Source organism: Cervus elaphus, chromosome 22, assembly GCF_910594005.1.
Source record: "Cervus elaphus chromosome 22, mCerEla1.1, whole genome shotgun sequence".
Taxonomy (NCBI): Eukaryota; Metazoa; Chordata; class Mammalia; order Artiodactyla; family Cervidae; genus Cervus; species Cervus elaphus.
Window position 1 is genome coordinate 42,419,185 of NC_057836.1, and position 14,257 is coordinate 42,433,441.

At 35.8% G+C, this 14,257-nt stretch overlaps 1 protein-coding gene across 1 annotated transcript in view; it reads right to left on the bottom strand.

The window, feature by feature from the left end:
- Nucleotides 1-1,945: 1,945 nt before the first annotated feature.
- SYT10 (synaptotagmin 10) overlaps nt 1,946-14,257 on the bottom strand; it is a 112,414-nt gene continuing 100,102 nt past the window's right edge. Inside the window, exons 5-7 of the mRNA XM_043881676.1 lie at nt 9,514-9,685; nt 5,415-5,544; nt 1,946-2,315 (exon numbers count right to left, since the gene is read on the bottom strand). Of these exons, the coding sequence (XP_043737611.1) occupies nt 2,244-2,315; nt 5,415-5,544; nt 9,514-9,685 (374 nt within the window). The 3' untranslated portion in view covers nt 1,946-2,243. The remainder of the gene's footprint in view (nt 2,316-5,414; nt 5,545-9,513; nt 9,686-14,257) is intronic.

The window sequence follows — 14,257 nt, forward strand, 5'->3', positions numbered from 1 at the left end:
AAGATTCCCTGGAGAAGGGAAAGGCAACCCACTCCAGTATTTTTGCCTGGAGAATTCCATTGACAGAGAAGCCTGGTGGGCTATAGTCAATGAGGTACCAAAGAGTCAGACATGACTGAGCAACTAATAATTTCATACCATTTTAAATCATGCATTTAAAATCTTATGAATTTTCTCCCTTTAATCTCTCAAAGATTAGCAAATGATCAGTCCTGATATGTTATTCTAATCCCTAGGAAACAATAATTTTTTAAAAAATTATCTTAAACTTTTAGTCTACAATAGCCATATTAAAGTCTCCTAGTTGGCTATTTGTGTTTTTCACCGTAAACATTGACTATTTCTACATAGGAGGCAAAGAAAAGCATGAATAAAAATCCTTAAGTATGTTTTAGGTGAAAAAAATTATTATACTAAGGAAATATAGTTGCTAATTAATTGTAAGTTGCAGCTATGCCTATAAACAATTGTCTCTGAACATGTTATTTTTATTAAGAGTCTTCTCATTTGACAATTTTATTTTCCAGTAAAACAAAGAATTACAAAACAGAAGTGTCATCCTCCGTCATATTGTCTATAGCAAGTGGTTCTTTTAGGAAAATGTTAGCCGGGAATACTTGTTTTCATTAAGATGCCACAAGTAGTTTTAAAAATTTTTAGGGAATTGTGTATGACTTAAAAATATTCATTTGTAAAATAGTCACATCTTAATTAATGGTAATACCATCATATGAGAGGTGTCAACATACAAAATCTCAAGACTTTGAAACCTAATTTTAATATTTAGAAATAAGGGATTCTACTAAAATCAAAATTTTGCAGTTGCTGATAAAATTTTCTCATTCTGATGAATCTGTTTTTACAGCCTAACTGCAGATTTTCTTGCTTTTTGTTTTTTTGAGGGGTGGGAGAAGATTGGGCTTTAACCTTCTATATTGGGATAAGCTTGAAACATGCACAATACACATCTCAAAAGTAAGGTTGGGGTCATTCTAGATACCTTCTAATAGGGCCCAGAAACATGACAATAAAAAGTTGACATGATTTAAAGGAAATTTCTGTAAAGACATTTGCACTGTTTTTACAACTAGTGGCCTGATTCTTGATTCTTATGATGGCAAAGCCTTTCACAAAAGACTGTGGGTCTGTGCCTTAAAAATTATTTGTTTTCTATTAGATGTTGAAGTTGAATTATTTATAATTTTATAATTTGCTGAAATAAGTCACGTTGTTTTTTTTTAAAGAAAATACCCATTTCTAAAGATTAGCTTCTGTTTGAATTTAAAAGTCACTATCACTGTGTACATTCCAAATGGCAATAAGCACAGAGATTTATTGTAACTTTGGTGTCAGTATGTCTATCAGGAATACAGGATCCACATGATAACTTTATGTCACAAAATAAACATGTTGTAGTACTTGAGAATCTCATGAGTTCTGATTCTATTCATTTAGGAATACTAATGCTACATTTGAGAACACGACTAATAGAATTTTTGAAATATCAAACAGTGCTACAGATGTTTGAACTAGTAACTTTAAGACAGTATAAAATAGTAGCCCAAATGGCTCAATCTCCATTTTCCAGCTACTAAATATTCTTAAATTTATATTCAGAGAGGATCTTCAAATTATAGTGTTTTCTCTATATCTTAAAGAATAAGCTTGAAAGAAAAAGTTTAGAGTTTAGCAAAAACCAAGCTTCACCACTGAGAATGAAAGAATAAATAATAAATAAATTAATAAATTATAATAATTTGATTATTTAATGCAGTGAGTAAAGCTCACATTTTCCATTAAGATTTATATAGAACCATATACACAACTGGAAATGAACATAGTTTTAACAAAGTCAAAACCATACATATATGACATGTGCTACTTTATACAATAGCAGCATTAACTATATTTAATTTTAGATAAGTATGGATTATTTTCAAAAATGTATTATTTGCTTGTGCAGAGAACTTACAATTTATTAAAAACAGTTTTTTCTGCTAATTGGCATATGACACAAATAATAAAATGCCTTATGTAAGTAAAGACCATTTGTATTCAAGTAAAATATATTAAGATGTTCAAAGTTAGTAAACAGACAATAAAGGCAAATAAAATTTACACAATATTTTGTTTCTTATCAGGATGCATTTCAAATGAGGAAATCAAATCTTCCACTTTTTTTTTTCTGACTTGGTGAGTACATGGTCCTGGGTCCTTATTATAATGGCATTATTTTGGAAGCATTATGGTGTGGAAGTTGGCTTGGGAGATGGACAGGATCCTTGACTATCAAAACTGGTTGCCCGGCCAGGTAACTGAAAGATAATAATTTTATAATGTGCAATAATAATAATAAAGTGAGTAATTGTTGTTACCTTTTAATAGTGAATATTCACACCCATGATATGCTAGTCTCTGAAGAGAAAATATACATAACTCCCCATGACTTTCATAACTCATCTTCTCAGGTGGTGTGCAGGGACACAAACATCTCATAAAAATGTAGGCAGAGCATGGTACATAGATGACATGCAGGAAAACTGCAGATTTATTTCACATTCTATCACAGACTATTAGTTTTTATTTCCTGGTGGCTCAGATGGCAAAGAATCTGCCTGCAATGTAGGATATCCAGGTTTGATCCCTGGGTTGGGAAGATCCTTGGCAAAGGGAATATCTACCCACTCCAGTATTCTTGCCTGGAGAATTCCATGGACAGTGGAACCTGGTGGGCTACAGTCCATGGGGTCACAAAGGATCATGGGACACAACTGAGCAACTAACACTTTCATTTTAAGGTTGGGTAAGAGCAAGAAGGTTCAAGACACAAGAGGCTGCATTCCATTTGCTCTAAGGCAGGAGGTGATTTTTATAGAAGCAATTAATGAGAAGGACTAAGTTTGGAAAATAGGAGCCACAAGGGATAAAGAATAATTTTTCCTGGTCCCTAAATATTATGTATATTTTAAAGGTTTAATTACAATAGGATAAACTTTTATATCCAGGTAGAAGTAGACAGATTTTCCAAGTGATGCTTTAGTCTCTTTCTTAACAATTTACTCAGCTCTTGAGTAATTGTTCCCTTCTCATTTTAATCCCTGCTGTGGCAACAAAACACAATTACACACACACAACTTTCCCACAATTCAAAACCCAGCCAGTTCTCAGGTCTGTAGTCCTTATGTTCTTTTTGACCAGTGAATGAAGGTACAGAAGTCAGAAAAAGGGAGCTATTTGCTGGAGAAAGTACCTCTGCATAATCTTTTCAGCCCTCTTGTCCTCTGCTAGTGAGCAACTAGAAAATTGTATCTGGGATCTTCTTCTGATGTTTATCCTTCCTATATACCCTACAATGACTTAAAAGTTCTCCCATGTTTTCACACACAAATTCATCCCTATTTCATAGTTTTTCCTCATCATATAAATATATAACTGCTTACTGTTGTTCAGTTGCCCTAAACAACAATCGAACAGTCTTGTTCAATTCTTTGCAACCCCATGGACTGCTGCATGCCCAACTTATTAGTCATAAGCAATTATAATATGCTTTGGGTCATAAAACATCTGTCCTTTCATTAGTTAAAAATTGTTGATCACATTATCTCACTTATCCCTACATCATCCCTATAAACTCTGTGAGAGTGTGTATTTCTCTATTTTTAATACTTGTTAGTTTTTTGACTGTGCTGGATCTTCACTGTGGCATGCAGGATCTTTGGTTGTGGAATGAGAATGCTTAGTTGCAACATGTAGAGCCTAGTTCCCTGACCAGGGATCAAACCTGGGGCCCCTACATTGGGAATGCAGAGTCTTAGCCACTGGACAATCAGGGAAGTCCCAGAGGTGTGCATTTCTAGTTTCTAAATATAGAGAAATGTAGCTGCAGATAAAGTACATGGTCTGCCTAGGATTAGACAGTCAGAGGAACAAGGGTTAGAATTCACGTCTGCCTTCAGTGTAGTACTCTGTCCAGCAAACTCTACTCTTATGTCTAGATTCTTAGACCTAATAATTACTTTTCAAACTTTAAGTAAAAACAAAGATGAGAAACAGGAAAAGAATAGCAAAGCAGTAGAGTGTACTTCAGATAATACACTTTGTTGAAATGAAACAACCTTCTCAAGACTTATTGATTTGTTATTTAGGGGAAAGTGCTGTGTGAGTGTGCATTTGCATAGCATGTCTGTCTTTTATGATTTACAATAAATGATGAAGTGAGTTAATGATTTAGAACATTAATGTAATAAAGCAGATAATTTATCTAAGATGACATTTCACCTCCTATGCCTGAGTATGTGCTGTATATAGAGTGTTCATGGAATTTTCCCCATAATGTCTTGAGTAATGCAGCCAAGGTCACACTTTTGTGACCAAGCTGAGCTTAGAACGAGGGCTCAATGACATTTAGTTAATTACACTGCTCTGTCTCTCCTGTTCAACCTATGCTTAGTAACAGAATAAGAAGCAGAATCTTATCCATGGGAGAGATGGCAATGTATATATACTTCACTTGTTATTACTGTGTGGTTATCATAAATTTTTGTATTGAATTGCATAAATTCCACCTCTTATAAACTCATAATTAATTAGGTCATATAAATAATTTATTTTGAGGTTCTTCAAGATATTCCAGTCTTTGGGAAAGAAAATCACTTCACTTACAACATTCAGTGTACCAAGTAGACTGCCAACTGCTTTCATGGCTAAAAATTCTGATAGAAACTGGTATTGATATCACTTCTAGTCAATATAACTATTAATATTAGTTATATTTAGAGCAACATTGTGCTGTACTCTGTGTTAAGTACTTAATAGTCAGCAGTTCATCTAGTTTTACTCTAAGTTTGCTACGAGGTTTATGTCTTGCCCAAGGTTCTCCAGTATGTGGTCACACAGCAGAGCCAGGTTTTCAACTTAGGCAAACTAATGCCTCAATATTCTTAAAAACAATCTGTGAGACTTTTTTACTTCCTGAACAGAGCCAGTAACTATATACCTGCCCCGTCACATATTAAGTGACATTTTTATTTGGAATTCTTGGGAAGTTTAGGTGAGGTGGCTGTTTTCACAAAAGAGAAGCACCAAAATTCAGTTTCCAGGTAATAATGGATTTACTTGATTGCTACACCACTTAATGACACACGTTTTCAGACTACGTAGAGAAAATAGTAGATTTGCAATTTTTATGGACTTACTCCAAAGGAATATCAAGCTCAGAAAATTTAGTTGTTTTTAAAAACCAACAAGACATACAAAACTTTGCATACTGGGTAACAGAGTCTGTGGGACAAATACAAGAGCAAATAGCTATTTTTTTTTTAAAAAAAAGGTGAATATGTGAAATGTTAGCAGATAAATAATATTTAAACAAGAGATAAAGAAGAGAGTAGATGCGAGAGAGGTCCAGAGCTTACCTCCAGCAAGGGGTGCCAATGTGTTATTGGTTTTCGGTGATAGGTCAACATTTCATTCCAGTGGTCTCGCCCAAGACCCTCGGCGTCCAGTCCTGTTCTACACACTCCTATGACCTCATTGTGTCCTACCCTATGATTTGGAGAATATTTTACTTTCATTCCAATATTCAAAGATAAGTTTCACACACCTTAACAGAATTTTAAGCACAATTAAACCAGGAGATTTTGTGATAAGTTCTAGATAATTTTACATGTTAAACTACTTCAGGTCAAATGAAGAGTCTTAAGTAAGTTAAAACTTATTTAAAAAGATTGGGCTTCCCAGATGGTTCTAGTGGTAAGAAACCCAACTGCCAATGCAGGAGATATCAAAGATGCAGTTTTGATTCCTGGGTCAGGAAGATCCCCTGGAATCGGGCATGGCAACCCACTTCAGTGTTCTTGCCTAGAGAATCCCTTGGACAGAGGAGCCTGGTGGGCTACAATCAACAGGGTCGCAAAGAGTAGAACACAACTGAAGTGACTGAGCAGGATCAGCATTCAAAAATGAATTTGCAAAAGGACTATACACAAACTATTTTAGTGCTCTGTAAATTAAGCACATTTCACAATAATAGGAGTGTGAATGAGAAATGCCAATTGGTCCTTACCTATATGATGAGTTTCTTTCTTGGAAGCAGACCTATTAACTTTAAGTGATCTAACTCTAATCTCCTTTTCCCAAAGGGCTTAATGTTTTATAATGATGCATAAATTACTCACAAAGTGTTCAATATAAATGAGCTTGTTTAAATGACCATAATTAATTGATTCTAAATGATATGTCAGTGAATGTTACCACTGGTATAATAATTAAACAGGGAAGGGCTACATTTTGAATCATGGCATTTAGCTTACTGCATAGCATCAGAGCATAGTGAACATTCTTGTTTTCTATTCATACCTTGTTTTCATAGCAATAAATCAAAATAATAATGATAGTTAATCTTTTTGAGAGCTTATTATGTGTGAGACACTTTTCTAAGTAATTTAAATGTCCTGACTCACTTAATCTTTATATCATGACCATGAATATCATTATTATCAACTCATTTTGCAGACAAAGAAATTAAAAACTCAGAAGGGACCTGCCTGCATTTGTACACTTAGTAAGAGATAGAAGACTTGAATCAAAAGAGTTGACCCAAACACCCGCCTGTATTTGTACACTTAGTAAGAGATAGAAGACTTGAATCAAAAGAGTTGACTCAAACACACATGGGGTAAGCTGCTTCTCAAGAACAGAATACAAGTTAAAGGCATTTTTTTCTAGCATTATTTTGACATAAAACTTTACGGAGATTTTTTAGATGATTTTAGGACATTTCTCACTGTCACTGATGTATTAATTGTACAGTTAATTAATGATGTAGTGATTAACTGATGTATTATGGCAGAAAGCAAAGAGGAACCAAAGAACCTCTTGATGAAAGTGAAAGAGGAGAGTGAAAAAGCTGGCTTAAAACTCAACACTAATACGTGTAAATCTATGGCTGATTCATATCAATGTATGACAAAACCCACTGAAAAAATAAATAAATAAATAAATTTTTTAAAAAAAAAGAAAAGAAACTAGCCTTGACTAAGTGAAAAAAAAAAAAAAAACAAAACTCAACACTCAAAAAACTAAAGATCATGGAATCTGGTCCCATCACTTTATGGCAAATAGATAGAGAAATGATGGAAACAGTGACAGACTTTATTTTGGGGGGCTCCAAAATCACTGCATCTGGTGACTGCAGTCATGGAATTAAAAGATGCTTGCTCCTTGGAAGAAAAGCTATGAACAACCTAGACAGCATATTAAAAAACAGAGACATTACTTTGCCAACAAAGGTCTGTCTATTCAAAGCAATGGTTTTTCCAGTAGTCATGAAAGAATGCTCAAGTTGGACCATAATGAAAGCTGACGGCCAAAGAACTGATGCTTTTGAACTGTGGTGTTGGAGAAGACTCTTGAGAGTCCCTTGGACAGCAAGGAGATCCAACTGGTCCATCCTAAAGGAAATCAGGCCTGAATATTCATTGGAATGACTGATGCTGAAGCTGAAATTCCAATACTTTGGCCACCTGATGTGAAGAATTGACTCATTAGAAAAGATACTGAAGCTAAGAAGACTCAATGGCAGGAGGAGAAGAAGACAATAGAGGATGAGATGGTTGGATGGCATCACCAACTCGATGGACATGAGTTTGAGCAAGCTCCGGGAGCTGGTGATGGACAGGGAAGCCTGGCATGCTGTAGTCCACAGGGTCGCAAAGAACAAGACACTACTGAACGACTGAGTTGAACCGACTGAATTTCAGAAGGGATTTGGAGATGATTAAATAGTGCCCACTGTTATACAATTAAGGATATTGAGGATTCTTGAGGATAAATTCATTAATTCAATTATTCATTTTCTCAGTATGCAACAAATATTTATTGAGATTCTTAAAGGAGCAACAGGTTTTTTCTAGGCACTGAGGATAAAACAATAAACAAGTCACTGCCCTCAAAGAGTTTACTACCTATCGAATTAATGTCATTAGCAGACTAAAAGGTAGATAAGGAAAAACATAGTTTGAGCAAACTCTGGTAGTTGGTGATGGGCAGGAAAGCCTGTGTTCTGCAGTCCCTGGGGTCACAAAGAGTCAGACACCACTGAGTGACTGAACTGAACTGAACTGATGCTTAGTATCTTTCCCCTTAAAATGAAGTCTCCCCAAAAGTGTATTTTTATAAATAATTTTAAAAATTCGGTTTACAAATTGTCAGGGTCCACTTCCCTAAAATTATTTGGGTGACAAATGATCAACTGTATCTACTTGCAGTCTTTGCTATGAGAAATCAATTTTTTTGATAAAGTGGAACAGGGGGTTCTGATTGAAACACTGTAATATTTTTAGAGTTTGCCATTTCAACTAGAAATTCAAGATTTCTCTCTCTCTCTCTTTAAACAGTGTCAGCTTTTCTGTAAACTGTGATATAAACTAACTACAAATAGATAGTACAGATTATCTTATCTTTCAGTACTTCATTTTTTCTAGCTGTCATCCAGAGTATACCATTCTTAATGTCTCTCTGTTATAGGGTTCTGGCTACTACCATTTGCATAATAATACAAAATAGACACTGAATATTTATGTATGTGCATTCTGTACCACTTGTGTTATCTTTAGAACAAAATAAGACACTGTCTATGTGCTGATAATTTTGTAGCTTAAATATACAAGATTCATTTTTGAAAGCCTTATAAATATAAAAAGAAAACAATAAAAAGAATTATATAACAAGGAACTTCAGTGGAATACAAGTTCAGAGGAAGAAGAGATTGGTTAGCCAAGAAAGACGCAGAAGTGGTGACTTCAGCAGAGCTGTAAACCATGAATGGAATGAGATAAACTGAGCAGGGCAACATTTCAGATAAGGAAGGAGTAGGTGCTGCAACAGAAAGAAGATTCAGTGCTTTACCCAGGAGTCACCTATTTATTTTATGAAAGGAGAAGTAATCAAAGTGTGTGAGCTAGAAGAACTAACCATAAAGTGATGATTTAAGATTAATGTGAGACCTTCAAGGCAATAACAATATGGACAATATTCACCTTCAACTCTTAATTCTCATTGTTCACAATTTCACATTATACTAATGTTTTAACAATGGAAAAGTGAATCTCTAAGAGAAACTTGCCCTTTAGACAGCTAACTAATGATAGAGCTCAGGTAAGCATCATGATATTCATATTCCAGACCACTTGGAAAAGCAAAATCCATTGATTGTAATTTCTGCTGTTACTATTTAAAAAAAAAAAAAAAAAACTTCACAAAAGTGTTTCTTATAATGTATCCCATACAACTTCCACACCCATTATGTCACAATACTCAGGCAACCTGTCCTTCAACTTTTGGAAAAGAAAACTGAAATGTTACAGCATAGAATAAAGTAAATTTTGAATAAACAATTTTCCCTTTTCCAATTTAAATTAAAATTCTTGTAGCAGAAAATAACCTGAAGAGCTGAATTTGATCCACATATGACTAAATGTAGCAATTACTCTGTGAGTAGAAAAATGAACTTACCTATCATAATCCATGACTGCAATGGAGAGGCTGACTTGGTCCACATTCTCTGGAGGGATGTCGAAAATAATTGCCTCATTGTACACAGGGTTTAGAGTGTTTTTCTTCGTAGTTGTCTTCTTCTTTTTTAATCTTCGACCCTCACACATCAGAGACACTTTGACATATGGATCTAACAATAGAAAGGTAGTTTTAAGAAAACGCAAATAATAGTACAAAGCACAAATAAAAACTGGTTAATTTTATTAAATTAGAAAAACAGAATATTATGTCCTATAGTGGTGTATTATGTCTTATAATGGTATATTAAGCCCTATAGTTTCAATTATACCAAAGAAATTCTTGCACTGTTAAGAAAGTTCTAGGACCTACAACAGATTTCCCAACCTGGGGATCCAGCAAAGGGACTGAGAACTCCCAGAGACTTTGACTTTGGAGGCCAGTGGGATTTAACTATAGAACTTCCACAGGACTGGAGAAAGAGACTCTTGGAGGGCGTAAATAACACCTTGTGCCCACCAGGATCCAAGAGAAAGGAGCAGTGTCCCCATAAGAGACTGAGCCAGACTTGCATGTGTGTGTCCAAGAGTCTCTGGAGGAAGCATCGGTCAACAGTGGCCTGCTGCAGAGTCAGGGACACTGAATACAACAGTGCGGGCATAAGTCCTTTTGAAGGAAGTTGCCATTAGCGCCATTACCCCTACCATAGTTTGCCCTCAGGCCAAACAACAGGAAGGGAACACAGCCCCACTCACCAACAGAAAATTGGACTAAAGATATACCGAGCATGGCACCGCCTATCAAAACAAGAACCAGATTCCCCCACAGTCAGTCTCTCCCATCAGGAAGCTTCCACAAGCCTCTTATCCTTATCCATCAGAAAGCAGATAGAATGAAAACCACAATCACAGAAAACTAACCAAACTGATCACATAGAACACAGCCTTGTCTAACTCAATGAAACTTTGAGCCATGCCAGGTAGGGCCACCGAAGATGGATGGGTCATGTTGTAGAGATCTGACAAAACGTGGTCCACTGGAGAAGGAAATAGCAAACCACTTCAATATTCTTGCCTTGAGAACCCCGTGAACAGCATGAAAAGGCAAAACAATAAGGCATTGAAAGATGAACTCCTCAAATAGGTAGGAGCCCAATACACTACTGGAATAATGGAGAAATAATTCCAGAAAGATGGAGAGACAGAGCCAAAGTGAAAACAATGCCCAGTTGCGAATGTGACTGGTGATGGAAGCTTCAATGTCTGATGACTTCTTGTGAACAATATTGCATAGGAAGCAGGAATGTTAGGTCTATGAATCAAGGTAAATTAGAAGTGGTCAAAGAGGAGATGGCAAGAGTGACCATTGACATTTTATGAATCAGTGAACTAAAATGAACCAGAATGGGTGAATTTAATTCAGATGACCATTATATCTACTACTGTGGGCAAGAATCACTTAGAAAAAACGGAGTAGCCCTCATAGTCAACAAAAGAGTCCAAAATGCAGTACTTGGGTGCAATCTCAAAAATGAAAGAATGATCTCTATTCATTTATAAGGCAAACCATTCAATATCAGAGTAAGTGATGGTATGATCACCCACCAAGTCTATGCTCCAACCACTTATGTGACAGAAGCTGAACAATTCTATGATGATCTACAAGATCTTTTAGAACTAACATCCAAAAAATGTCCTTTTCATCATAAGGGACAAGAATGCAAAAATAGGAAGTCAAGAGATGCCTGGAGTAAAAGGCAAGTTTGGTCGTGGAGTACAAAACGAAGCAGGGCAAAGGCTAACAGAGTTTTGCCAAAATAATGCACTGCTCATATCAAACACCCACTTCCAAAAACACAAGAGACAACTCTACACATGGACATCACCAGATGATCAATATCAAAATGAGATTGATTATTTTCTTTGCAGCTGAAAATGGAGAAGCTGTATACAGTCAGCAAAACCAAGACCAGGAGCTGACTGTGACTCAGATCATGAACACCTTATTACAAAATTCAGACTAAAATTGAAGAAAGTAAGGAAAACGAGTAGACCATTCAAATATGACCTAAATCAAATCTCTTAATTATAGAGTGGATGTGACAAATAGATTCAAGGGATTACATCTTATAGACAGAGTGCCTGAAGAACTGTGGACAGAGGTTCATGACATTGTACAGAAGGTGGTGATCACGACCATCCTCAAAAAATAAAAAATAAAGGCAAAATGTTTGCCTTAGTAGACCTTACAAATTGCTAAGAGAAGAAGAGAAGCTAAAGGCAAAGGAGAAAAGGAAAGATATACCCATTTGAATGCAGAGTTCCAAAGAATAGCAAGGGAAGGTAAGAAAGCCTTCCTCAATGATCAATGCAAAGAAATAGGGGGAAACAATAGAAGGGGAAAGACTAGAGATCTCTTCAAGAAAATTAGAGACACCAAGGGAACATTTATGCAAAAATGGGCACAATAAAGGACAGAAAAGGTAAGGACCTAACAGAAGCAGAAGATATTAAGAGGTGGCAGGAATACACAGAAGAACTATAAAAAAAGATCTTAGTGACCAGGATAACCACGATGGTATGATCACTCACCTAGAGTCAGATATCCTGGATTGAGAAGTCAAGTAGGCCTTAGGAAGCATCACAATGAACAAAGCTAGTGGAGGTGATGGAACTACAGCTGAGATATTTCAAATTCTAAAAGATGATGCTGTGAAAGTGCTGCATTCAGTATGCCAGCAAATTTGGAAAATTCAGCAGTGGCTACAGGACTGGAAAAGGTCAGTTTTCATTGAATCCCAAAGAAAGGCAATGTCAAAGATTGTTTAAACTACCACACAATTGCAGTCATTCCACGTGCTAGCAAAGTGATGCTCAAAATTCTACAAGCCAGACTTCAGCAGTACATGAACTGAGAACTTCCAGATGTTCAAGGTGGACTTAAAAAAGACAGAGGAACTGGAAATCAAATTACCAACATCCTTTGGATCATGGAAAAAGCAAGGGAGTTCCAGAAAAACATCTACTTCTGCTTTATTGACTCTGCCAAAGCCTTTGACTGTATGGATCATAACAAACAGTGGAAAATTCTAAGAGATGGGAAAATTCTAAGAGGTGGCACCTTACCTGCCACCTCAGAAATTTGTATGCAGGTCAAGAAGCAATGGTTAGAATCAGACATGGAAAAAAAGTCTGGTTCCAAATTGGGAAAGGAGTACATCAAGACTGTATATTGTCACTCTGCTTATTTAACTTATATGCAGAGTACATCATGTGAAATGCTGGGCTGGATGAAGCACAATCTGGAATCAAGATTTCTGGGGAAAATATCAATAACCTCAGATATGCAGATGACACCACCCTTATGGCAGAATGTGAAGAGGAACTAAAAAGCCTCTTGATGAAAGTGAAAGAGGAGAGTGAAAAAGCTGACTTAAAACTCAACATTTTTCACCATTGAGGGTAATGCTTGCTGTGGGTTTGTCATATATAGCTTTTATTATGTTGAGGTATGTTCCTTCTATTCCTGCTTTCTGGAGAGTTTTAATCATAAATGGATGTTGAATTGTGTCAAAGGCTTTTTCTGCATCTATTGAGATAATCATATGGTTTTTATCTTTCAATTTGTTAATGTGGTGTATTACATTGAATGATTTGTGGATATTAAAGAATCCTTGCATTCCTGGGATAAAGCCCACTTGGTCATGATGTATGATTTTTTTAATATGTTGTTGGATTCTGTTTGCTAGTATTTTGTTAAGGATTTTTACATCTATGTGCATCAGTGATATTGGCCTGTAGTTTTCTTTTTTTGTGGCATCTTTGTCTGGTTTCCCCTAAAATCAGGAACAAGACAAGGGTGCCCACTCTCACCACTACTATTCCACATAGTTTTGGAAGTTTTGGCCACAGCAATCAGAGCAGATAAAGAAGTAAAAGAAATCCAGATAGGAAAAGAAGAAGTGAAACTCATGCTGCTTGCAGATGACATGATTCTCTACATAGAAAACCCTAAAGACTCTACCAGAAAATTACTAGAGCTAATCAATGAATATAGTAAAGTTGCAGGATATAAAATTAACACACTGAAATCCCTTGTATTCCTATACACTAACAATGAGAAAACAGAAAGAGAAATGAAGGAAACAACAACAACAACAACAAAAAAGAAATGAAGGAAACAATACCATTCAACATCGCAACAAAAAGAATAAAATACTTAGGAGTAAACCTATCTAAAGAAACAAAAGACCTATACATAGAAAACTATAAAACATGGATGAAAGAAATCAAAGAGGACACAAATAGATGGAGAAATATACTGTGTTCATGTATTGGAAGAATCAATATTGTCAAAATGACTATACTACCCAAAGCAATCTATAGATTCAATGCAATCCCTATCAAGCTACAAAGGGTATTTTTCACAGAACTAGAACAAATAATTTCACAATTTGTATGGAAATGCAAAAAACCTCAAATAGCCAAAGTAATCTTGAGAAAGAAGAATGGAACTGGAGGAATCAACCTGCCTGACTTCAGGCTCTACTACAAGGCCACAGTCATCAAGACAGTATGGTACTGGCACAAAGACAGAAATATAGATGAATGGAACAGAATAGAAAGCCCAGGGATAAATCCACATAGCTATGGACACCTTATCTTCAACAAAGGAGGCAAAAATATACACTGGAAAAAAGACAACCTCTTTAACAAGTGGTGCTGGGAAAACTGGTCAACCACTT